This window comes from Trachurus japonicus, chromosome 7 (genome assembly GCF_045865225.1).
Source record: "Trachurus japonicus isolate A0001 chromosome 7, Traja_1.0".
NCBI lineage: Eukaryota > Metazoa > Chordata > Actinopteri > Carangiformes > Carangidae > Trachurus > Trachurus japonicus.
Genome location: NC_140913.1, coordinates 2,346,735 through 2,374,100, shown reverse-complemented (window position 1 = coordinate 2,374,100; position 27,366 = coordinate 2,346,735). Strand labels below are relative to the sequence as shown.

General features: G+C 42.9%; 1 protein-coding gene across 1 annotated transcript in view; it reads left to right on the top strand.

Moving 5' to 3' along the window:
- The first annotated feature begins 4,645 nt into the window (after nt 1-4,645).
- Nucleotides 4,646-27,366, top strand: part of bcap31 (B cell receptor associated protein 31) — a 35,764-nt gene continuing 13,043 nt past the window's right edge. Inside the window, exons 1-5 of the mRNA XM_085780800.1 lie at nt 4,646-4,763; nt 6,877-6,976; nt 12,426-12,526; nt 14,075-14,219; nt 17,681-17,816. Of these exons, the coding sequence (XP_085636926.1) occupies nt 6,885-6,976; nt 12,426-12,526; nt 14,075-14,219; nt 17,681-17,816 (474 nt within the window). The 5' untranslated portion in view covers nt 4,646-4,763; nt 6,877-6,884. The remainder of the gene's footprint in view (nt 4,764-6,876; nt 6,977-12,425; nt 12,527-14,074; nt 14,220-17,680; nt 17,817-27,366) is intronic.

Below are 27,366 nucleotides of genomic sequence, written 5' to 3'. Positions count from 1 at the left end.
ACAGGAAATCTGACTGGCATGTTTGTTTTATTTCCTTCAGACTTATTAAAAAGCAGCAGATGTAAAAAAAAAAAAAAAAAACCTCTACGCTCTGTGTTCCTCTTCATTCTCCCCCATGTTGAACTAAACTCTGTCTCTGCTTCCTCAGACAGTGTGAAACAGGTGACAGGCTGCGTTCAGGAACAATGCATCACAGATTTTCTGCTGTCAGACTTCCACAGTAAGTCCTTTAATCAGGAAGCCTCTTTACCTACTTATTTCCCTTCCCTTCCTTTCCTTTCCTTTCCTTTCCTTTCCTTTCCTTTCCTTTCCTTTCCTTTCCTTTCCTTTCCTTTCCTTTTGGTGCTCCTCCATCTTTCTCTCCTCTCCAAAGTCCATTCTTTCTTTCTGTCTTTCTTTTTCTTTCTTTCTCCTCATGGCTTTATTTCCCTAATCGTTTTATCCATGCACCATGACTCAAACGCAGACACACACACACTCTCTCACACACACTTGCACACACACACACACACACACACACACACACACACACTCCATCAGAAGGACACATTACCCCCTGCATGAACCGACTCAGCTCTGCCAGGATCAGGGGGGCTGCACGGCACTGATAACAACACACACACACACACACACACACACACTGAGGAGGGTTTCGTCATCTGGTTTAATGTTGCAGCTGATCGATGAGTCTGAAATATAACTCTGTTGAATAGACGACGGTTAAAAGACAAAATCTAACAATAAGAGGGTGAGGGGTGTGTAACGTGGCCGACTGCTGCATCTATTTGTCCCAAAAATGACAATGAGTGAAACAAGGAAGGTGAGACCTGACAGATTTGAGAGGATCAGAGTCTAGTGCCTGGGCTGCATGTGTGCAGGTGTTATAGTATCGAGCATGGTGTCAAAAGTGCTCCATCCTCAGACAGCAGAGTCCATTGTGATGGTTTATATTCTGAGTCTAAGGGTGGCACAAGAGGAAAAATCATGATGATGTCTAAAATTCTTCATCGGAGGGTTTCCTGAATACTGATATACTAACCATGACTACAGTACCTCACACTACACATCAAAAATCTCAAACTGTCCCTTTAAAGGAGAGATATTCTGCCCCTTTTCCACAAATTAAAATAGTTCCCAGGTGTCTTAAAGACATGTCTGTGACATGCTTTGGTCAAAATCCCCCAAGGATCAAACATCACAGCTCTTTCCATCCTCTCAAAACAGCCCTGTTCAGAACGGCTGGTTTCAGTGTCTGTCCCTTTAAATGCAAATTAACCACTGCTCACTCTGCCCCGCCCCCTGTACTCACAGGTAGGGGCATGGATGTATTATAATACATCCATGGGTAGGGGTGGTATTATGCAAATTTGAAAACTAATGACATCACTGGAAGACACCTGAGGGAACAGCTCGTACAACCACATGGATTTCAACCAAAGGGGCAGTTGTTGGTCTGAGAAGTGAAGCTCACTTCCGCGTTCAAAAAACTGCAATCCCCTCGGCTGTCACTGGGGGCTGGTGTCAGAAAGCAGCATTCTCCATAGACCCCCATGTTAAAATCGCAGACTTTACATCCTCAATAAACATGATCAAAGCCTGGTGTCAGAACATTTTTTGGTCTCAACCAATAGTTTCTACCCCCGCACACACTCTGAGGGGGGTGCATTTTATTTTAACTCTACTGTTTTACTATTATTAGGTTTAAAATTCTCGCATAAATTAGGGTGCGGAAACGTTGAGTGACAGGTCCGGAGCAGGTTTGGCAGTTGCTTCGAGGCCAGTGGGCGGGTTCTCGGCCGGTTGACCCGTTGAGTTACCGCCTCTACTTCAAATATGGAAAGTACACACCCACCAAAATCCAACATGGCGCTGTTCAGGCCACCATATTTGAGTCACAAAAACGACTCCCCAAAAGCAATGTGACGTCACCGGTGCTACGTCCATGTTTTTTACAGTCTATTCAACTATAGGGAGCCTGCACATTACAGATTTTTTTTTCATTTCTCACATTTTGGGGGCCGGAAGGCAAGACAAACACCTAAATATATGTTAAAGAGCCTTCAAAAAGTGTCCCCTTTAAGGTTACACACAGCCCCCCAGTCTCATGATCTCCAGCTACTAACCCTATATGTAGGGAAGTGACAAAAAATACCACTTTAATATGTTATTTTCCTTTGTTTGCTACATGGTCCTCAGAAAAAGTGTGACACAGGCCTTATGTGACAGTGTGTCCAGATGGGTTGTGATGGGTCAATCCAAGTCAAATGTCCAGGCTGATCCTCATTCCCACACTGTCTTCTTGGTGTAGCAGGTGCAGAGGAGCAGAGACGTCTGATTTGGAAGCACTGGGCCCGGTGATGTGCAACCTTTAAAACACACTGTCTGTCCAGCAATGCTTTCCTCTTTCCTTTCCTCCTTGACCTTGCCACCTGCATGCTTGTTATTTTGTTCTCACGCTATACAACACACACACACACCAATACAGGTTCCCTCGTCACAGACCTTATTAACAATCACATCTCATCATGTTGTTTTGTATTCAAGGGTATATTTTTTTAAATACTTATATTGTCCTCAGATTGCATTTCTCTCTTTTTTTCATGGCTTCAGAGCAGGGCCTTGACAATCATGTATAATTTTATAGATAAGGGAGTGATGATGATGCAGTACATGCTTTGCATTCATATATGGTGACGCAGTGTTCTAAACAAACCGTCAGCAGCAGCAGGAGACAGAACACCAGAAAAAACGCCATTCTGAGAAATGAATTGTGAACATCTCTGTGGGAAATACACTCGAACCTGACCTGCAATAATTTAATTTAAAAAAAACAGAAACCTGACCTGAGGGAAACCAAGAATATGCAGACCAGACTTGAAAAAGCATGAGAAATAATTAGATCCGTTTCAAAATGCAGTTGACCTGAACAGACCTGAACAGTGAGAGAACACAGCAGCATCATGCCCTATCAATTAATTTATTCAATTAACAAGCAACGGTGGAAAAGAGCAGCTCACTTAATGTTGCCTCTTAACGCTGAGGAGCAAAACGATGTTGGAGCTTATGTTCTATTGTGAGAATGGTTTCCACTCACATCTGTGCATGTGTATGATCATAACTGAGATATCCAATATCAGACCACTAGAAGCAGAGTCAAATTCAGCTTGACAATTTCACTTGTCTGTAGGTAGATACAGTAAATCACCTATCAAAGCCTCCAGGATTATCCACAGTGCGCAAATTGTTCAAAAAATGCTGCTCCGCCCTCTTTCCTGACAGGACCCGTCCAGGAAAATGCCAGGCAGGAGCTATAGGTACAACAGCTGGTATAGACAAGCAAGTTGCTGCCACAAGAGGGCAGTGAATTACATGATGGTTGTAAACAGGTAACATATCCTTTATGGGACACAGCACTGTTCTGAGATCAGATGTTAGTAAAGTAACACTACTCAGATTCATGTCCATGTGATGTGTTCTCCAAACACAAATTGATGTAGGCTAAAGTCCTGTTTCACCTCCTGGATCAAGAGACCAATCAAATCCCATGAAAATGACAGAAATCCTGCAGTTGCATCATTTTTCTAGAATGAGCTCATCAGCAGTTTCCTCATCAGACCTCCTTCTGACCTTAGAGGATGTGGCAAACCATGTGATCAGAGCTGACACAGTGTGTCTTCGTGTTTATTCAGATGCGCAGCATATTGACATGGTAGTAGTAAAACCAGTGGTGGTCACATATTCCTTCATCACCATGAACACACACACCATCCTGCCACACCAAACTCACTACAGCACAAAATGTGGATAAATCCACAACTGAAATAGCCTCTTAAGTCTCTATTTCCTCCTGTCATGGTGATCAGCTGTTTGATGAAATTACTTGAGACTTTTTAATCAAACTAGCCTATGTATTTGTGAGATTAATTTAAGGGTTTATGTCATCAGAAGGAACCAATGAGCTGAGAGCCACAGACAGATTGTTTAGAAACAGACTAACACACTGCTGTAAACATGCAATTTGGGAACAATTTGAAGAATTTAAACTATATTTCTAGGTCTTCAGTTGACCCATTGTTTCTCAGATATATTTGAAAACATTTCCATCAACTGCCTGTGGACATTTAGTCCAAATTTGGTGAGTAGCCTATCTGAGTTTCTAAAATAAAATAGGCCTATAAGATTATGAATACTGTACACAGTTGTATTTGTTCAGACTCGTGTGGAGATAGAAAAAAAAAACCCTAAGGTCATCTGGGAGCTTTTTTCCCCGCTACCATAATAATTTACTGTGGAAACACAAGAGGGAGCGAGAGCAGACTGTGGTTTTGGTTTGTGGATAAACTGTCAGAGTGAGACGTCTTTACTTTACTGTCTGCACTCACAGCTCAGTTAGGGCACGGAGATAGTTTTCTGCAGACAGTGTCTCCCTCTGCTGGTCGACTGAGGGAACCCTAGAATGGACGAATCTTCATAATTTCTTAATTTTGCAATTGTTATTTTATTTGTTTACTTTTTTATTTCATTTCTAACATTAACTTCTTTATACTTTTGCTTTACTTTTAGCTTTTCCTCGCAATTAGCCGTACGTCACGACTCCGCCCCTCTACCGCGGGTATATCCAATCAGGTGTTGAGGTCGTGATGATGTGTCATTAAACGCCGGAAGACGAAGAAGAGGAAGCTAAGCTAACAGGCTAATTGACTTGACAGGCCAGCGTGTGGACGCTGCATTTTCTCCGAGTACGAGTCCGTGGATTTTCTGAGGTGAGTCCCAGCCTGCAGTCAACCTGCCGAGTGACTGGTGTTTTATTTTGGGAGAGCCTGCTGAAGGAAGCTGCTAACTGCTGTCACCATGCTAACAACAACTAGTTCAGAAGTGTCGAAAGTTAAAACTCGGCGGAACAGACTTACAACAGTTTTACACAGACTCAGACTCGAGCATACACGCGTAATGGTAAACAAGAAGTTTAGAACAAAATTAATACACGTGACGTGTTCCAGCATATAAACGTGAGCATTATTAGCTTCAATTAACTTACTGTCACATTCCAGCTAATAAACAGGGCCGACGTTATGAGGCACATTCCGCTAACTGAAGTTTCAGAGTTTTCCTTTGGCCCATTAGCAGCTGTTCGTTAGCCTGTCCTCCAGAAAATACACCCAACTTTAACACGAACAGCTCGGCCTGCTTCCCAACAGTCCCATCTTGGTATAATATGGGTCAGGTTTTAAATGAAGTTTGGTTGTTGTCATCATCAGAAAACAATGTTTTCAGGTCAGTGGGTGTGGCAGCTGTTACCTGGGGGTTCGGTTATACAACATCTTGGATCATAAACAGCTAATCTGTTTCCACATCTGGTGGAAATATGTGACAGGCACTGAGTTGTTGGTCTTGTGTGTGACTGATAGTTACTCTCATAAAACAGAGGCACAGACTCAGCGGCCTGTCTTATCTTATCCTTATCCTATTACTCTTCATATTCAATAAGGAGCCCTGCAAATGGACTGTAGTGTGTTTCTGTGGCGTGTGTCAGCAGGAGTTGCAGCCTTGTTGCGCCACTGCATGACACAGCTGCTCTGAGTTGCCACACCCCCCCAACGCACACAGGCAGATCCACACTGACGGGCACATCATCCACTCAGCCAGAGCCACTGTCACTGACCAGGCAGGAGGTCAGCTTCTGATCAAACATACTGACTCAGCAGCTCAGGGAAATGACTCCAGCTGAGTTTAGCTGCAACTCCCGAGCCAACAAGAAAATCAAAAATAATCAGCAACTATATTGATTGAATTTTGTCAAGCTCAAGAAGAAATTCTTCAAATTCTTTGGTTCCAGCTTTTCAAATATTAGTAGTAATAGTATTAAATGTTTCTCTCTATTGTGTGTGATAATAATAATAATAATAATAATAATAATAATAATAATAATAATAATAATAATAATAATAATAACAGTAGTAGTAATAATAATAATAATGATGAATCATGATATTTAATGAAAATGTTTTGACATTTCACTTAGTTTTCTCTAGAAAGTAGAACCAGATTGTTCCACCGTAGACTCTGCCTTGTCAAACAACTTCTCCCTTTTTTCATCAGATTATGTATACCGGTATTTCAATTCATTCTTTTTCAAATATCACATTTAACTGACAGAGTAGCTGATAGTGGAAAATAACATTATTATTTCTAGCCCTCACATCATTTTCACACAGGAATTGTTTACTGCATTGTCATTGCATTGGACTGTAGCTGTGTTTGTACCTGCAACATTAGAAACTGAGTGGGCTTTGTAGATAAACTAATCTGTTTCAGCCGGATCAAATGTCCAGTCTGAGAGGAAACTCAGCCGCTCGGTATTTTAATTGGTTTTATTCTTAGCAGTGTGTCCTGCTGGATCAGGACTGGTGTTCAGAAACCTCCAGACATAAACACATCTCACTCAGCCTCTCGGCTTCTTTTTGATTCAATTTCACTTTTATATTCAGCATGAGGCTGTTTGAGGAGGGAAACCACTGTTAGAGTTTCTTTTACCGTGACTGCTGGCAGATGGAAGACTGAGGTGTCTGTGCTATAATAATTCTGCAAATATCTGATCACAACCAAGTATGTTTTGTTGTTGCTATCTTTATTATTATCATTATTATCATAATATTATTGACTGAATAAACAAACACTTGAATGAAAATACTGGTGCAGGGTGACATTACCTGACCACAGTGGTGGTGTTAAATCACACACACACACACACACACACACACACACACACACACACACACACACAGAGAGAGCTGAGCAGGACGGCAGCTTGTTCCTCTGTGGGACCTCTGGCCTGTTTCCTGACATGTGACCCTGTTCTCTGTGTTTGCGGTGCAGGAATCACGATGAGTCTGCAGTGGACGGCCGTGGCCACCTTCCTCTACGTTGAGGTCTTCTTTGTTCTTCTGCTCTGCATCCCCTTCATCTCACCCAAGAGGTCAGTCAGTGCTCACCTGTCCTGCATCTCACCTCTTAAACCTCCACGCTATGAGATAATAACGTATAATTATGTAACATTAGGACACATGAAGCAAATACTCAGAACTACTTTCACTTTTGAAGTCACTCTGCCAAGCAGCTGTGTCGGGAATGTAGTTCCAGTTACTTATTTACCTCTAAAACAACTCTGTCTTATAACGTTCCATTATTATCTCGTAGCGTGGTGAATGTGCAGGTCACAACTTGTCCACAAGAGTCTTTTGGAGTTGTTGGATTGTGTATTTGATGAGTTGATGAGGGAAAGGCGAAAATATACCATATGCCTCCATAGCGTTAGCTGAGCTGCTTGTATCTCTGCCCCGCAGATCGAAAACTAGCTTGCACCGACAATTAAAGGGGACCTATTATGCTCCTTTTTGCACAAACTAAAATAGTTCCTGGGTGTCTTAAAAACATGTCTGTGACGTGCTTCGGTCAAAATACCCCAAAGATCAAACATCACAGCAGCTCAAAAACAGGGTTCTGCAAAACGGTCTGTTTCAGTGGCCCCTCCCTTTAAATGCAAATGAACCACTCCCTCAGCATTGCGTTACCATGACGATGTCTACTACTAGTACCTATACTGATTTGGCCAAAATGTAGTATGCAAACAAAAGCTAAATCTGCAGTAGGCAAATTGCCAGATCTCCAGTCTGCATCTGACCAGTCTACATTGTGTAATGAAATGCACCCATGACCTAGTCTCACCCTAACCAAAGATGGTATAGAGTAGTCTTTGCCATGTAGGCTACTGTAACCATGCAACATGTAATATAACTTAAAGCAGATATCAGTGGCACGGCCGTTTCGGCTAATGCTGTGTTCAAGGCAGGCTTTTGAAACCGTAAGTTACAGCTTCAAGTCACAACTACGACTTGGTAGCGTTCCAGGTAACCCGTAGCTCGTGTTTTTACCGTCCTGTTGTCTGTGAAAGTTCCCTATAACGGCCACTCGTAACTTCCGACCCGTGAACTCGTACCAGATCGAACTGGTATGACTTCACAGGAAGGAAAAACACAAAGTACGAGTTTCCTTGAACGCACCATGAGTTAGCAGCCCCCGCCCTTGTCAGGCATCAATTGGTCCTCGTGCTACGTCACCACATTCACGCGCATCCCTTGGCTGCACACACAGCCCTTCATGCCGTTCTCTCCCCTCATTGGATAACACTTGTATCCCACAAGGAAAATTTTCTCCTCGGGTTACAGCAGAGCAGAGTGACGGAGAGACTCGTGTTTAGGCTGAAATACTTCATGTAAGTGATTGCTGACGGAAAATAGGACTATTTAGGACTTATATTAACAAAAACATTCCACTGATATCTGCTTTAATAAAATACATTAAAAATATATGCAGACTGGTCAGTTCATAGTAAAACAGTTATTTATTGATGTAAATGTGGTGATTTGTGCACATAGACTACAGAGCTCCGCAGCACTGCTCCTCTCTATCCTCCTCCTTCTCACAGCTTCACTTTTCATTCAAACTAATTCAACTGCCACAATTGTAAGATTTCATCAATGAGACCAACATTTATCTCCTAAAAAGAATAACCACACGGTGGTAAACGTCTAAAAAACCTGCTGGTATGTTTATTAGCGATGGTTTTCTCTACCGCGATGAGCACGGATGCCTGCCCGGCCAAGGAGGCCTGCAGACGGGCTCTGCCTGTGTGAGGAGCCGCTGCAGCTCCGGTGCTCCGTCGGTCCAGCGTTACGTCGGTCCGGCGAACAACGTCACCCCGGCGGTACGTCGCTGCTCACACAGGTACAGCTTCACTTACATGAAACGTCGGCGTAAACTTCTAAATAAAACTTAGTAAAGTGACGCTACAGCGCTACTACATGCAGGGAAAAAGCAGGAAGTAGACCGCTCCGCTCTCCGCTGTGACCCCAGCCACAACAGAGCAGCATGGGAGGAGGCGGGGCCGGCTGGAGCAGAGACCTTGGCATGACCATGTAGGGGAGTCCGGCACGCCATGACATCAACGCGACCTCATGTCAAAAAAAAGTCAGTGCAACTGAGTGTAACAGGGTGTGCAGAGAAATCCAAGAGAAATCCCAATCATCTAGCAGGGTTTACCTCCAAATGCATTAACCTCATGATATGACACTTCCACAGCCTCTAGAACCATTATCCAACATTTTAAACATATATAAAGGTCTGAAAAGCTGGAAAAGCATAATAGGTCCCCTTTAAAGGTAACAAACCTACTCCTAAAACTATAGGGATTATGGCAATGGGCGAATTTGCAAAAATGTTGAAATATCCCTTTAATGAATGGTAGGTGACACTTAGAGCAGAAAACATTCATCAGAATAATGGATACTGCATTCGTGTAACATCATCAATTAAGCAAATGTATCTATCTAACCAGTTATGATGTTGAACTAATAGTCAGCTGAAGGAGTATTGCCATTTTCTCATTTGTCATTGTTCAATCAAGACAACAGTATCTCCATCATATACAGTATACAGCATCTCACAAAAGTGACTACACCCCACACATTTTTTTGAATATTTTATCATATCTTTTCATGGGACAACACTGACAGTCCATCACCTTTACCCTCAGTGTCTTTAGCAAGGCAGTGGTCGTCTTGGAGATGTGTTTGGGGTCGTTATCATGTTGGACTACTGCCCTGGGCCCAGTTTCTGAAGGGAGGGGGTCATGTATGTCACAGTAGGGTTAGGGGACAGGCAGGCCCACTGACAGGCAGGGGTCTGCCTGTCAGTGCTCAGACCATACACTGCACACTGCATCCAATTGGTCTGCATGGCTGTCGTCCCAGAAGGAAGTCTCTTCCAAAGATGATGCACAAGAAAGGCCACAAAGTCTGCTGAAGACAAGCAGACTGGGGACATAGATAGATAGATAGATAGATAGATAGATAGATAGATAGATAGATAGATAGATAGATAGATAGATAGATAGATAGATAGATAGATAGATAGATAGAGAATACTTTATTCATCCCTAGCAGGGAAATTCAAGTTAGTCCAGTAGCTCACACAACAATGACAAAAAAGATGAACACAAAAAACATTTTAACAAGTGTTATATAAAACGATTGCAGCAGGAACAAATGATCTCTTAAATCTTTCGGTTCTGCAGGTCAGGGAGATGAGACTTTTGCTTCGGCTGCTCCTCTGACCTGAGAGGGTTTTGTGTAGAGGGTGTTGGGGGTCACCCAGGATGGTCTTCAACTTACACCCCATCCTCCACTTAACCACAGCCTCTACCAGCTCCTGGACATGGATTACTGGAACCATGTCCTGTGGTTTGATGAGACCAAGACAAACTAATTTGGTTCAGATAGTGTCAAGCGTGTGTGGCGGCAACCAGATGAGGACTACAGGGACAAGTGTGTCTTGCCTACGGTCAAGCGTGGTGGTGGGGGTGTCATGGTTTGGGGCTGCATGGCTGCTGCCGGCACTGGGGAGCTACAGTTCATTGAGGGAACCATGAACGCCAACATGCACTGTGACACACTGAAGCAGAGCATGAGCCCCTCCCTTCAGAAACTGGGCCCAGGCCAGTAGTCCAACATGATAACGACCCCAAACACATCTCCAAGACGACCACTGCCTTGCTAAAGACACTGAGGGTAAAGGTGATGGACTGTCCAACATGTCTCCAGACCTAAACCCTATTGAACATCTGTGGGACATCCTCAAGTGGAAGGTGGAGGAGCGCAAGGTGTCTAACCTCCACCAGCTCCGTGATGTCATCATGGAGGAGTGGAAGAGGTTTCCAGGGGCAACCTGTGAAGCTCTAGTGAACTCCATGTCCAAGTGCTGGAAAAAAATGGTAGCCACACAAAATACTGACACTTTGGGCACAATTTGGACATTTCACTTAGGGGTGTACTCACTTTTGTTGCCAGCGGTTCAGACATTAATGGCTTTACATTGTATCAAAGTGTCATATCTTCAGTGTTGATACAATAGAATATTTACATATATTTTTGTGAGGGGTGTACTCACTTTTGTGAGATACTCAGTGACTACTTTAAAATAAAAATAAAGCCACTGATGGGTCTCCTATGTGTTGTATCAAATCCATGCTGAAGTCCACATGCAGGTTAAGGGGGCTTACTGGACAAAAATCAAAAAGACTGACAAAAAAAGTACGAACAATACTTGAAGTGATAATGGTAATGATGATGACAATGGTCAACAGAAAATATGGGAAAGAAAAAGTAAACCACACCCATCTATCCATCAGCGTAATGACATAATAAGTGAAGCCCATACAAATACATAAACACAAGCAAAAACATATTTTGTCTCCTACAATATTATGTGAAAACCTTTTTGAATTTTATGTACTGTCATACCAATGAATCTTGTGTCCTCAGATGAAAGTGGAACATTAAAAGTCTCTGGTAAACGGAGCCAGTTCCAGCTGAAGAGGCTCATTGACTTGAGAGCAGACACAGGAGCAGCTGTGTGTTGATGTGATCACGTTAAAACCCTCAGACCTCCTGACTGCAAACTGATAAACTCTGATTAACTCGCCGCAGAACAGAGACTTCACTGAGACGTCTGTTTATCTGAAAAACATTGACAGCATTGACACTCCACTCTGACACTGAAGTCAGTGATTTGAAGAAATGAAAAAAAAAACATCACTGCACAGTTGATGTGTAAACTCACTCTGCAGTGGGACAGAAAATCCACTTCTGTTCTCTCAAAACCTGTGAGCAAAAGATTTAGGTTTAGGAGCGCTTCACTCAGACTGTATTTCCTTTCCTTTGCGGTCCTGACAACTGCTGCAGTCTGGGGCAGGAGGCTACACAGTTGAGCTTGAGAGGAGGGGCCCAGTTTCAATGTTTTGTTTACAAACTGCAACGAACAAAACTCCAGACTCTACCTTTAAGCAAAAAAGTGACAGGAACCTGTTTTTAACAGAGGTTCATTGATAAATGCTGATTTTACTTTCCAATTCTTATGAAGTTTGGCACAAGAATTTTACACTGGAAAATAAATGAACCATATTTAACATGTTTTTACATTCTAAAGAGCGAGCTACATCTTTTCCCAGAAAGAATATTGAATGTTTTGTTTGCCCTTTTAAGGGATTAATAAAATAGTCTTGAGTCTTGAGTCTTGAGTCTCTTTAACTGCTCTCTGCTGAAACTGTGAATGTGTGTCAATGTTTGGATCTCATTATTTTGGTCCACAAAGGTAGGTTTGATCTGTGATGGATTTCCTGTTGGTCTAATATTATTTTTTCAGTGCAGTCTGAAGTCACCACAGTTCACCTGAACAGTCTGATCTATGTGCATTTCTTATTAGTATTTGTCATGTGTGTGTTTGTGTGTTGTTGGTAACCACTAGATGGAGCCAGAGCCCTACAATAGGTTTATTATAGCAATAGTTGATGGTTCTGTGTGATGTTGCAGGTGGAACAAGATCTTCAAGTCTCGTATCATCCAGACCATCGCTCTGTATGGAAACACCTCATTCATGGTGGCCATCGCCATCCTCGTCTTCCTGCTCATCGGTATGTGTGTGTGTGTTTGTGTGTTTGAAACCTGCTGCTCTCAGCCACCTGAGAGTAGACGTATTGGTGGTGTTAAAGTTCAGAGTAAAGTAGACCCTCTTGTTTTAGTCACATGATCCACCTTGATTCTAAGTTGTGTTTCACTCAGACACATTACATCTAGGAAGCTGAAGAAGCTGCTTCTCTTTCTCTGTGTAAAATTTGGCCAACTTTGTAATTGGATGGGTACGCTTTTAAATTAGAAATAATAATGCTTGGTACACTTCACAATAAGACTCAGTTCCAACAGATCAATCACTTTATTCTTACAAATAAATTCCTACCATTCATAACTAGTAAAATTCTTATTGTAAAAAAAAATTGATGTTTTTCAAATTTTACATCGAGTCCCCCCATTTCCAAACACACACCTGACACAGAGGTTGATTGCATAGTTACCTAGCAAATACGTGATGACCAATAACCAATGAGATGTGAGGCTTAACATCTCAACCTGACAAATGATAAATCCACATTTTTGAAGGGATACTTAAACATTTTGGTAAATTCTCCTATTGCCATAATCCCTATAATCATAGCAGTAGGTTCATTAACTTTAATTGTTGGTGCATGTTGTTTTTAGATCGGCAGGGCAGAGACATGAGCTGTTCAGCTAATGCAACAAAGGCGCATGGTATTACCACATTTCCCTCGTCAAACTAAATACACAATCCAACAACTCCAAAACACACTCATGGACAAGTTGTGACCTGCAAATTCACCACGCTATGAAATAATAACGTATAATTATGTAACATTAAGACACATGAAGCAAAAACTCAGAACTAACTTGCGCTTTTGAAGTCACTGCTGAGCAGCCATGTCTGGAATGTAGTTACGGCTATGTGTTTCCCTAAAAGACAACTCTGATAACGTTCCATTATTATCTCATAGCGTGATGAATGTGCAGGTCACAACTTGTCCATGAGAGCGTTTTGGAGTTGTTGGATTGTGTGTTTGATGAGGGACAGGCGAAAATACTGCGCAGCATGCAGAGCTCACGCCTCTGCCCCGCCGATCTAAAAACAGCTTGCACCGACAATTAAAGATAATGAACCTTCAACCTACTGCTAAGACTATAGGGATTATGGTAATAGGAGAATTTGGAGATATAGAAAATATACATTAATATAATGTGTGAGAGGAGCTGATCTGCTCAGTGTGAACAAACAGATTAATAACAGGTTATAACCCATTCATAAATCTTAAATAAACACATAAGAGAATAAAAAGAAGCTGATGTGGGCTGTTCACCACACACAGGAAGTTATGATGTGAGATTCCAGCACAGGATATGAAACCACTCCCTCATTCATTCATTTGATCAGTTTCTGATCCTCACTACATTGTTGGATGCGGAGTAGAAGGTATCTTACATTGTGACTGTGAGTCATATCCAACCTGGAGATTAGCACCAGTGTCCAGCCCTAATGTGTAACAGTATCGGTCCTAGGATTCAGAATGATGATGATGATGATCTTCATGTTATTTGTGTGTGTGTGTGTGCAGATGCATTTCGTGAGGTGAGGAAGTACAGTGTGACGGAGAAGGTGGACCTGACCAACAACCCTACAGCCATTGAACACATCCACATGAAGCTGTTCAGAGCTCAGAGGAACGAGTACATCGCCGGCTTCGCTCTGCTGCTCTGCCTGTAAGACACACACACACACACACACACACACACAGCAACAGGCTGACTGATATAAATACAGGGGAATTTTACAGTGGGACGGAAAGAATGAGCAGCTGTGATTGTGTGTGTGTGTGCACGCGCGCCCGTGTGTGTGTCCATTTAGTCGCTGTAAATCCTTCAGCCTCATCTTGATTGGAAGGCGCTCAGAAATGTGAATTTATTCCTCTCTCTGATTGGCTGGCTGCTCAGGCAGAGTCAAACGTACGTTAAATCTGATTGACTGCCGAGCCCTGTGACACGGCGTGTTCTCATTGGTTAACGGCTTGTTGTTGGGCTGAAGATCCATAAACTTACTGACTGATGATCAGACACATTCCAAGTAGTTAACCCGATCTCTCTGTGCTCACCACGTCTTCACACGTGTGCGTCACACTCTCCCTCAGGTGTTAATGCTCACAGTCTGTGACATCACATGCTGCTTAAAACACTTGCCACCTCAGCAAAACCTCATAATGTATAGTTGTAACTTTTGGGAATCACTAAAGGGGCTACTTGAGAGACCGTCTGTGATTGGTTGATCTGAAACTCAAAAATGTAACATAAAGGTTTTGCGGTCGATGACTGTAGACCAAAGAGCCTCCATCATGGCTTCTGAAAAGCAGTTTTGAAGCTCAGAGTGAGCTGCTCTACTGTCGTCATCCTGGCAGTACCTGACTCCTCCCCCTCACTACTAGCTAATCCAAAAATGAGCAAATAGGTGTGCAAGCATACATCACTGTACAGTCATCATGAAGGACAAATTTCTGCTGGATTCATTTCCCTCAGTGTGTCAGTCCTTGCTCAGTGGCTGTGTGCTGCCTGTAGGGGGCAGCAGCAGCAGTGTTGGATGGACCCGGCCACACTGAGTCTGTAGGGGGGTCAGCCATGGCAGCTGCAGGTCTCTGCAGCTGCTGCATCACATGCTGTACTGCTGCTGCTGCGGTGAGTCATAGCGGAGGTGGAGGCAGCTCCGAGCCGGCGGACAGAGGGACGGCTGTGGACAAACTACTCTGTGACTGTGACTCAGGAATTTCCAGGCTCAGCCAAGAAGGAAATATGTAGCACGAGTTTATGGAAAGGCTGAAGAGCTGGCAGCTGACAAGATTATTTCAGGCCTGTGAAGTGACTATCAGCCATATTTGGAACTGAGATCTCCTCCTGCAGGTCGTCTCTCACATGGGGGAAAAAAAACCTTTTTTTTCTCTTTTGTCTTCATAAACTGCAGCTTTGGGTTGGATCTGGAAGCTTTTTATGTTTCCCCTGTGACACTCTGGATCACAGAGATGTCTGCTGTGTGTAGAGGAACAGACCAGCAGCGCTACAGTCTGGTGTTCCTGATTCCTCTCTGAGCTGCACTGTTTCAAAAAACTACTCAGTGAGCGTCACTGTGTCACTGGGTCACTTCCTTCATCAGCATCAACACCCCGTCCTGCTGCATTAAATACTCACTAAAGCACCAAATCTGCTGCTGAAAATAGACCCCAACAAAGTCATTATATTGATTGATAACTGCAGTGATCGGCCCTTTGATTATAATGTCCTTCAGGTGAATTTGCTGCTCACTTCAGGGTGAACTCCACAGCTGTATTTTAAACTCAGCTCTTCTCATTGCTATAGCTCAGTGCTAACAACACCGGCCTCAACCGAGCTCTGCACTCAGTTAGTGATGGCATCTGTTGTTATTTTTTTAGTCTCCTATTATTCACAGATCAGATCCACCGTATGATCAATACTGACACTGAGAAAAAAAATATCATCAAACAAAATCTGTGTTTCTTCTCTTGCGTATTTATGAGTGATACTACAAGTGCAAAGAAATGTAAACTATAAATTGTGTACAAAAATAACAATCATATTTTGATGGATAATTAGCGGACAAGTCTCGCACAAGAGTAAAGTTGACACACTCAGTATGTTTACAGGCAGAATAAACAACAGCCAGACTTCCTCTTACTGCTACGAAGACGTTGTGCCTCCGAGTTGATATTCCTTTGTTGATAAAACAAAAGGGAGCTTCAGACAACCTGTAAACATACTGAGATGGTCAACTCAACTCTCGCACGAAACTTTGTGAGATCGCACGGGATTTTGCGAGACTTTGTATTACAGCTCCGTTTACAAACATGTCTGCTTCTTGAAGTAAACAAACCCCTCGGTGTATGTTTGAAGCCATCCAACGTTTTCTGTGGGAAAACAATTGCAGTTTTTGGGATGCAAACAGCCTAAACAGCGTAAGATCGGTCTGCTCCCATTATATGCTGCAGTGGCGATGTGGGGACAGATAGAACTACTGCAGAACAGGAGACATTAAAAAGAAAATCTTCAGATTCATTATTTTAGAACTAAAATATTAGGAAATATAGGTTGAATTTGCAGGGAATTGTCCTTTAATAAACGTTGGTCTTGTTGTTGTTAAAAAGCTCTTGAATGTTTTCATGCAGTTTCCAACCAGGGAAAGAGGTCAGAGTTTAGTCGTGTGGTCAAATTAAAAGTCTAAAAACAGCAGGCCACTTCTTTAATGAGATCCAAGAGCACTGACCAGTGACCAACAGGAATGGGGGCAGTTATTCTGTATATTTGCCCCCCTCCGGTTGCTCCCCCACATCCATGCCCACCCCTGTGATCCGCTGTGAGCCCACCCTTACATCACCGCCTGTCCATGCCATGCACTGCACATACAACACGCACACCTCAGCTGGGAAATGTCAGGGGTAACTCTGTGGGCGTGTGTGCCGTTACTATATGTGTGTGTGAAGTGGTGAATGGCTATATTAGGTTGTGAGTGATGTGTTGAAGCCTGAATGACAGGTGGCCTGATTTACTGTAACACACACACACGGTATGTCTCAGGTTGTGTTGTTGTTGTTCTTTGTTATTATCACCGTCAGCAGCAGCTATTGGAGCAGGTTGTCAGAGTCTTGGTTCCAGTCCAGATTCTGGATTCTGTGTGTGTGTGTGGGGGGGGGATTTGTCCTTCATTAACCAGTGTGTTGGCTGTGTTTTTGTTTTATACTTTATTGCAGGACTGCACAAATTATTAATTCACATTCCATTACACATATTTATTTTTAGACATTAGAGTTATCCCACAAAAGCTGTGTACAACAGAAAAGGAAAACGCTCATGATAACAAATTATACAAAGAATAAAATACACAATTCATAAAAATACTTAGAAGCTACTGTGCTCTCTGTCAGCTGGACAAAATAACATTTCATTTTAATTAAAAAGTGCTTGCTGGTAGACAAATAAATAAAAACTATTTATTTATTTATTTATTTATTTATTTACAGTTAGTTACCAGTTATTTGCTTCAGAGCTGCAATTTTAAGTATCCTGAATAAGTATTTGTTTTTTTCTGTTGTGAGCTCAGCTGATGTTATTCCTAAAATAATACATTGTGATTCCACCATCTTTTTGTGTGTGCTGTGTTACTGCAGGTTGCTGCGTCGTCTGGCCACTCTGCTCTCCCAGCAGGCCTCGCTCATGGCCTCCAACGAAGCCTTCAAGAAGCAGGCGGAGGGTGCCAGCACCGCCGCCAAGAAATACATGGAGGAGAACGAGCTGCTGCAAGAGGTGACACACACACACACATACGCACACATGCACATACACCCATGCTCATGCGTCTCAGGAGTGGGGGGCTCGTGTCTTCAATGTGACTGTCAGTGAGTGACACCGACCAGTAGGAGGCAGCGCTGATCTGCAGCTGCCGCGGTGAAGCAAGTTAACACTGGCAATATCCAGAGGAACACGCTGCATTCAGTCTATGCGGCTCATTCACAGTGCCACACGCACGTGCTCGCACACATACATACATACATACACACACACACACACACACACACACACACACACACACACACTCTCTGGTAATCTGACCAGGGTTTGTCCACGGTAAAGAGATCACCAGGTTCTCCTCTGCTAAAAGAAGAAATTGCTTCATCTGCATGTGACAAACATTCACACACATGCCCACACCCACATACACACACACACACACACACACACACACACAGATTGTTGATTCTTGATAGTTCAGTTTAGTTTGGTTTCCAGGAAAACATTGTTGTCACTAGTTTTTCACCACAGGAAAACTAGTTCTGAGAAAATAATTTAGTAATCATATAATCAGGATTGGGAAATCAGCAGAAACTGCACTTTCTTTTTTTTCCTTTTTAATAAACAAAATACTTTTGGTGACAGTGAACATCTCACGGTGCTGTTATGATCACAGTGATCCGGTCTGTAATGTTGTTAATGAGAACATTGGTGTTACCTGCTTCACTAGGACATTGTTATATAAGCAGTTATGTGAAGCTTGTTATCAGCTGGCTCTGTCAACCCTGGGAGTTCCTCGGGGCTGCGGGGGCATTCATGTGACATCATCGGAGGCATGAATGAAGTGATTGATACGATATTAGATGAAACTTTGATTATCCCCTGTGAGTGAATTCAGTTATGGCAACAAACTCCTCTAACCATGTGACGCCGTTGAAAACATTTTAAAGTAGGTCAAGACTGTTTTTGCTGCCAAAACACAGAGCAGTGGAGGAGTGGTCCACGTCTAATGTTTTCTGACTCAAATGTTGAATTCATAACAGGTTGCTATAGAGAGTCTGGAGGTCAGTCTCTCTCTCTCTCTGTAGTGAGTCCACTCCCTGTGACACTTCTTCAGGTTTCAGTTTCTCTGAGCTCGTCCTCTGTCACAGCTGTGATTCTTGGCTGTTGATGGATTCTCTCTCTCTCTCTGAATGAACCAAACTCATCATGAATAAAGTAAAAAAAAAAAGAAACTGCTGCAGGTCAAACCGAGCCAACCAAAGAGCTTATAGTGCTGCTGTCCAACTCTGACACACTCGCTCGAATCAGTCACCAGCCCAACAACATGAAGCTACAGTGGTCAACAATAGTGCAGTGGTGTCACAAGTCTTGTGTTTTATTCACAATATTAAAGGTCCAGTGTGTAAAATGGGGGGGGGGCTGTGACTTCCAGCGTTCATATTCTAGATTGCAGCCTCACTCACTCCCGCTCACCCCTCCCGTCGGCAAAGTGACGGTGGCCTCCGAGGACGAAAAAACTTGTTACCCCTGCAGTTTTACACATGACCAAAAAACATGCATGTGATCGGCACTCAACTGCCCACATTTCCTCCAACATTGCTGCTGTTCACCTATTTGTTTATTTTTGATGTGTGGTGTGATGAAAAAGCGAATTAAATTCTTCCATCCAAACTCCCTCCATCTTTTAGAGCTGGTGGAGGTTTGTTGAGTTCTGCACATAGAATGCCAATCAGTCTCAGACAGTTTAATGTTCAATTCTCGTTCCCATTTAGATTTCACATATAGTGAGTTCCTTCCATTTTGTTTTTGTAGACCTCTATACAACTTAGAAACAATCTTAACAGGCGTACATTTATATGCATTAGTGAATACTTCAATCACTTTGTTTTCTTCTGTAGAAACTCCTCTTTTGATTACTGTCTCATAGAAATGTCTTAGCTGTAAATATCTAAACAGGTCACCATTATCTAAACCAAATTCTCTTTTGAGTTTTTCAAAAGTTTTGAAAGTTTTTCCCTCTAGATCTAAACCATTTTACTATATGTCTGCTGTTTCCTCCTGCTTCTTCTTTCTGTCTGCCTTCTTCTTCGTTGGTTTATTCATGAACGCGAAACTCTTGAAACGTGCTCTCTGGTTGGCTGGATTTTCCGTTCAGACTGCCGTACAAACATGGCGGCGCAAGATGGCAACACTCTCTAAAGCAAGACCCTTGCTATATGTATATAAAAGAATAATTATTAGGCTATGGAAACCAAACAATTTTTATTTTATAGCGATTATACACAAATATATTCATGGGTAGTATATTCAGATTTTGCCAATAAACCTTGCCAATTATTACACACTGGACCTTTAAAGGTACCAGTGTTTCCTCCAGGATTTTTTTAAAGAGTGGCGGCGAGGGTGGTCTGATCAACGGGGGGGGAGGGGGGTGCACGCGCGCGGGACCAGATTGTCCGAAGGGGGGGGGGGGTCATTTCGGCGTTTGGTCTATTTTGTGCACGAGCCGCGAGCCACCGTGTCAATCTTGGCAGGAAGTCACACAAAGAAACACGAGAGAATCCGGTCAATTTTCAAAATAAAACACCGCGAATGACAAACACGTGAGGCCAATGTGTGTACGTTTGTAGCCTATTTAATAATCGAAACAGAGCGCGACAGATGAACACACACAGAGCTGAGGTGCGAAGCGCTTGTCCCCCGGCCGCCACAGAGTCGTTAATTAATGGTTAACACTGGATGCGCTGGTTGATAAGTTTCGTTTTTAATGAGGAGGAAATAAAGAACTCAGCTGTGATTGAAAAGCATGAGTCGAAAGTTGTAACTGTGTAGTGGAAAGGGCTGCAAAGTAGCTACCTAAGGGTAACTGGTTGTGGAAACCCTGCTTAACATTGTTTTAACATTAAAAAATTTAAATTAAAAAAAATCATCATTCTGAAGGTGTGGCGGCTTTTATTTTGCCGTGGCGGTGCGCCACGATCAATTACATGTAGCGGAAACCCTGGGTACATTGTGTGAGAATTACTCCCATCTAGTGGTGCGGTTGTAGATCGCAAGCAACTCAGTCGTATTTTTCATGCTGCATTCACGTGAAATCGGTTAGATGGCAGACGGACAACAGCCGCTGCAGGTAACGGCTTAAACAAGCCTTTATGTAAACAAGTGACCCGTCAGCACGAGGCAAAACAATACACGTGACAATATGTTGTCATGGCGATGTCGTATTGTTTACCTGACCCACGTTTTACCGGCTTTCTCTCCACTTCTGTGACTAAAATGACATCTGGTTTGTTACCGACGGTAACGACTGCCCGACTGCAGGTGAATGCAGCATCAGTGTAACGCTCCATTCCTCCTCACTGCGTTACCGCGGTGACTTTTCACAGACGCCACCTCGACCTGAGCCGACAGCTCCGGTGTCTCCGCTGAGTTTCCGTGGTTTCCTACCGTCACGCTGCCACTGAACGTAAAAACATGGCGACACCACATGGCAGCAGCACCGAGCTTACCCGCTCCATGGAGATATGAATGATATGAACGGCTAATTCAGAGCTGAAAGGAACACTTCACTTTGTTAATGGGGGTAATTATTGATAATGAAAAACGTACTTTTGAACGAAATAATCGATTTTCGTGAATAGATAACAGGAGAACTTACACAATGTACCCTTAATGTTGTTATGTGATGTGATCCTCAGATAGAAGTCGACCCACAGTTTCTCGAACCTGAAACATACTGACTTTTATTGCGGCCCATTCAGTGTCCTTTAGTGTTAGAAACTCTCAGTTCAGTGTTTGCTGCTCGTTGAGCTCCCCAGAAGTAAAATATGACATTAGAGCCCGTTGCATAATAATGTGTCAGTTCAGTTGTTTGGTTCAAACAGGCTGTGGATGCAGGAAGCGCTCTGATGTCTGATGTTGTAAAATAATGGTGTAATTGCGATTGAACTTTTCAGAGTAGCAGTTTAAAACAGTTTCATTCTTATGTAACAGAGCGATACAACAGCTGTGTCCCAATTCGGGGGCCCACGTTCCTCCAGAGGATGTGGTCTGCGAGGGTGTGGCCCCTCGTAGCTGTTGTAGACTGTGAAGACGCTCGGGCCCAAAGAGGGTTTTCTCTTTCTGTCCCCTGCTATTCCCTTACATCATCACAAAGCACGCTTCCTGACGCCCAGGGTGTTGACTGTCGTACCATTGGCTGTTGAAGTGAAATTAAACCTAATACTTATATTCAGCAGTGGAGTCCTCTGGCTCTCTGTCACTTTTGTTTCCTGCCATATGATTTTCATTAATGGTGTGCAATGAATCTTGGGATAGGTTAGGCCAGGGAGGATCCAGCTGTTGGAGCCTCTGAGGGATGAGACCCTGAGGGATGAGACTCAGAAATACAGTGGAAAGGACTGATCGTTAATTTTAATAAGGTGTGATGGGCACCTCAGTTGGGAAGTGTTTTTCCCCTGTTCTATAAATATCCACACTGACAGAAACAGTGTGGATATTTACCGTTACAGTAACAAGAGTCGATTTGTTGCCTCCAGCCCACCTCTAAATTGGATAATTGTGTTTTCAAATTGTGTTTTTTTTTTTTTTCAGCTTTTTTAAGTTATATTTTCGGGCAATGTATGCCTTCTTTTATTAGATAGGACAGTGAAGAGACAGGGGGAAGAAGCAGGGACGGAGACATGCAGTAAAGATCGTCTCAGTCAGAGACAATCACAACATGGGCCGTGCTCTGACCACCGAGCACCCCAGTTCTTTTGGTTTTGATGAGCAGTTTGCTCAGCTGTAGCGAATTAACAACGATTCTATGACCAACAGATGTCTTGTTTACTGGCTTAGTCAGAGCTGAAAGTGCTTAATCAATTAATATAATAATTAATGTTTTTTTGTTTTTTTGTGTGAGTAATGTTTGGAGCCGGAAGGCTGGCCCTGAAAAATACATGTAAATGCATGTAGGACGGACCCACACGTTTGTTCAGAGTCAGAAGGGCGTAAGTGTAGTTGGTGCCCTTCAACAGCATTCAAAACGACTGACACAACTGCAGACATGGAACTTGTCTGAGGCAGAAAAGATTTTGATGAATATTATGAAACAAACTGATGAATCCTATATTGAAGAAGTTGAAGATGAGTCAGAGTTGTTTTGTATGTGATGACAGAGTGATGACAGTAAGACAGAATCATGCCTTGAGAGCCTTACTGGGGTCATCCCTATGTTCCCCGGGTCCTATGTAGCTGTTTTGTGTGTGACTGGGGAACATAGAACCCTTTTTTAGAAAAAGGGTCCTATGTTCCTTGCTTTTCCCCAAAAGGGGAACATGCCATTTTTGGTCCCATACCTGCAGTGGAGTTGTGACTTTGCAGATTTTTGCCTATTTTTGAGTGAGACGTTGAGTTGTGACTTTGAGTGAGAAGTGGACTTGTCCCATTGGTTGGGTTTAGGCAATGAAGAAATGAGTTGGTTAAGTTTAATACAGTAAAAAGACCAGGTAGAGGCCTCATTTATCAAAGAGGGTGTAAAACTGCTACTAAATTTTTGCGTACGGCGAAAAGACGAAAATGGCGTACACCCAAAATATTTACACCCAGGGTTCAAAATTAGCGGTCGCCAGTCGCCAGTGGCGACTAACATTGATGCTTTGGCGAGTAAAGGAAGCCGGCTGACTGGCCACTCTGGCGAGTGAAAAAAAAAAACTACTTCGTTGTTGTTACTGTTCCTCCCGACCTGGCTGTGACGCTTGGGTTGTGAGCCGGTGTCGTGCAGATCTTAAAGCTCACAACATGCCGTATAGCAATGATTTGTGACCGATTACAACGCTCGCGGCGCACGTGTGTATTCCTCTCTCTTCAGTCTGGTGTTTGGCTGCACTTTCAATGAGAAAAGTTCCATATGAGCGCGATCAGCTGAGACAGAGCACAATGGATGTGGCATTCATCAGATATCGCAGCGCACATGTTTATTTAACGGCAAAAAAAAAAATCGCTCCAATTTTTTTTTTTTTTTTTGCGCTCATATGGAACTTTTCTTATTGAAAGTGCAGCCAAACACCAGACTGAAGAGAGAGGACGAGCAGAGCTCCTCTGACAGCTCCTCTGTGGAGCTGCAGGAGAGCTGCCACGTCTTTTTTTTATTATTATTGCAGCGCCGTTATTACAGGTGATGCACATCTATGTCCGTGTAGGCACATTTATTGTCTGATCTTCCTTCATGGTGCACAGTGTCAGTCCTCCTGTGAAACTTTTAGCCACTAAATAATATGACTGAAGGCAGTGGAAGTCTGCACATGTCGACACGCCCCCATGAGTTGACGACATAAGGAGCTAATAAATAAATCTATATAAATAACTGATAGTATTATTCGGTCAAGTTCTTGTTATAGGTTAATGGTTAAACGGTTAACCATGTGCATCCCTAAAATAAACCTTTTAGGGAAAAAAGGCAAACTTGACTCCTTTATTCCACACAAAAATATGCTAATAGCTATGATATGTGTTAAAAATGCTTATGAGTGTATTATAACAGTTCAACACAATGAAAAATATACATAACAGCTATACATAATTTTTGGCCAGTAAAAAATCTTTCTTGCCAGTAGATTTTTAAAGCTCACTAGCCAGTTGGCCAGTGAGCAAAAAAGTTAAGTTTGAACCCTGTTTACACCTTTTTCAGATCAATCAAACTGTGCATACACACAACTCTCCGCAATTTCCCTTTGATAAATCACACCGGACCCAAGAATGGTGCACACGTGAACACACCTCTTAGTATATTTTTTTTTGGCTTTTCATGCCTTTATTTGATAGGACAGTTGAGAGTGTGACAGGAAATGGGAGGCAGAGATGGGGGGAATGACATGCAGGATAGGGCCGTCCGAACACACCTCTTACTCCACCCCCGGAACGCCATATATGGTCAGCACGTGCATATTAATTAGCCATGTGCGCTCTGTGGAGTGACAACAAAGTGACAACAAAGTGACAACAAAGTGACAACAAAGTGACAACACAGTGACAACGAAGACAACGGGCGGAGGGCGGGGGAAAGAAGCGGAACTACATACACGGCGATATCGGGCAATAAATCAGTCAGAAAAATGATCTTGCATTTTAGGGGTGTCACGATTCTCCAAATCCTCGATTCGATTTGATTTTCGATTTTAGGGTCACGATTCGATTCGATTCGATTCTCGATTTTTTTCCTTTTTCTTACAGCACAGACGCCTATGCTATTTTCAGACTAGTCTAGTCTACGATCATTGGTTTTATTCATCAAATTTTGTACAGTAAATCTTATTTCAAAAGATGGGCTACATATAAGTGATGCAATTTCCATAATGTATCACATTAGGCACTAATGGTCACATTTAAATAATTTCTTTACAATATAAAGGTAACATGCCCCCAAAAATCATGATCCAGGGGCCAAAATTGCCCCCAAGGTTTTGAAACAAATATATTAATATCTGTACATTATCATAATTTTATTTTCATTAATTTACCGTCATTATGTCTCATTATTCTCCTGATGTCGGCTTAATGTAATGTAAACGAGATTGCGCTGATACGGAGAGTCATGTGACAGACAGCGGGGCAGAGCTGCAGCTGCTGCGCTGCCATGGACCTGATGATCAGGTCCTGATCAGACTGGCGGTGGTCCACAGTCAATCAGTCCCAGATCCTCCACCGTCACCAGATCCCCTGAAAGCCCCCGCAAATAATACATAGACAAATAGTGGCAAGTTGCACCTTTTCGTCGGCTTATTATTTGCGGGTTTGTTTTTTTTTAATCTTATAACGTCTCTGCAACATGCGGCTCTCAGTGCTTGTGTTGGTGCTGTGTAGTTAGAGCTGCGTCTCCCTCCTGTTTCCCAGGTAGGAGGGACAATAGCCCACCAGGGCTGGGTGATAAAACGCTATAAATTGCGAAATAACTTTTCTTCGATAGAAATATGAGACGTGGTCGATAGGTTTCATTCATCCATGTTTTGGCAAATAGCCAATGATATTGAGAGTTGCGCCGTGCCGAACCAATCATGTGGCTGGAATAGAGCCAGTCAACATGTGCATTTGTTTGGGTTGCTGCAGACATGCACAGCAGCTGACACCGCCGGTAAAAAAAAGAGAGAGAGCGAGGGAGAGAGAGAGATAGAGAGAGAGTGAGTGTTGTCTCGAAATAAAAAGTAAAGGAGAACTCGGACCAGTGACTGACGAGACGCTTGGTGCGCAATGGGGACAACAACGGGCAGTTGTAGCTTTGCGGGGGGGGGATCGTCGATCCTCTCTTTGACTTCGATGCTCGAGATCGTGACGTCATTTCGATCGATTTCGATAAAAAATCGAAATCGTGACACCCCTATTGCATTTTAATAAGCTACAATAAAAACAAAAACCTCCCAAATCTCAACAAACGGGAGCAGAAAGAAGAATAATCTTATGTAATCTGCCCCTTTATCCCAGAAAATCTTTTTTTTTTTTTTTTTTTTTAACGCCTAGATGTTAAAACAATGTAAAGCAGGATTTCCACGATAGTTGCCTTTCCACTACACAGTTACAGCTCTACTGGACTCGGTTTAGGTCATTTTCCATTACAGCTGAGTCCTTTTTCCTCCTCAGAGCCGCGTTGTCTCACTCTTTATTCTCTCCTCTCGTCAGCTCCAAACTCACGTGCACCTCGTTAACTCAGGTGACAGAATAATAACAGTCTCAGTAGCTGCAGATCAGTGTGCGCTGCTGCCGATGTGTTTTTAAACTTGGTGGGTTTGATCCTTGTCAGACGTCACACTATAGTGTGTAAAAGCAAAATCCTCAATCCGCTCTGTTTATCAATTAACATAGAGCCTAGTGTTATTATAGAGCGGGTTGGATTGCCAGCATCAACGGTCCACCACTACCACAATTACTTCAAAAAAATCCTACTGTGCTCTCTAAATGTACTCCGCGCTCCTCTCTCCCTCTCACACTGCAGTTCTCTGACTCAGAAACGGTGTCGCCAATTCCTCCTGTTCCTCAAAGAAGGTGTAAATGCCGGTACGCCAGGGTCAAAATGGGTGTAAATGTACGCACTTTTTCCCGTCAGGTTTTGGTTTGATAAATCCCAGATTTGGCGGAGAAAAGTGCGTACGCACAAAACAGGGGAAAAAGGGTGTAAAAAAAGGTGTATCCACAATGATAAATGAGGCCCCAGGTAGAGGCTAGACAGCCCAGATACATAGAGAGAGTCCTGATAAGCAGAGAGAGTCCATCGACCGGCAACAGCGGGGAACATAGGACCCTTTTAAAATAATTAATGAATGAGTTAAGTAAGGGATAATGTATAGTTCGGAGGTTGTTATGGAGAAATAAACCCCGACAGGTTGTATGGAACCCCGACGCGAAGGGGTTTATTTCTCCATCGGGGTTTATTTCTCCATAACAACCGACCAACTATACATTATCCCGCTTAGAACACGGCCTACAACTAAATCATTCAATAATGTAACACAAAATAATGATAAAAAGAGATTTTATTCATGTAAAATTAGACCGTTGCTCGGGACGCCGCTCTGATCAGCGCAGCACAGAA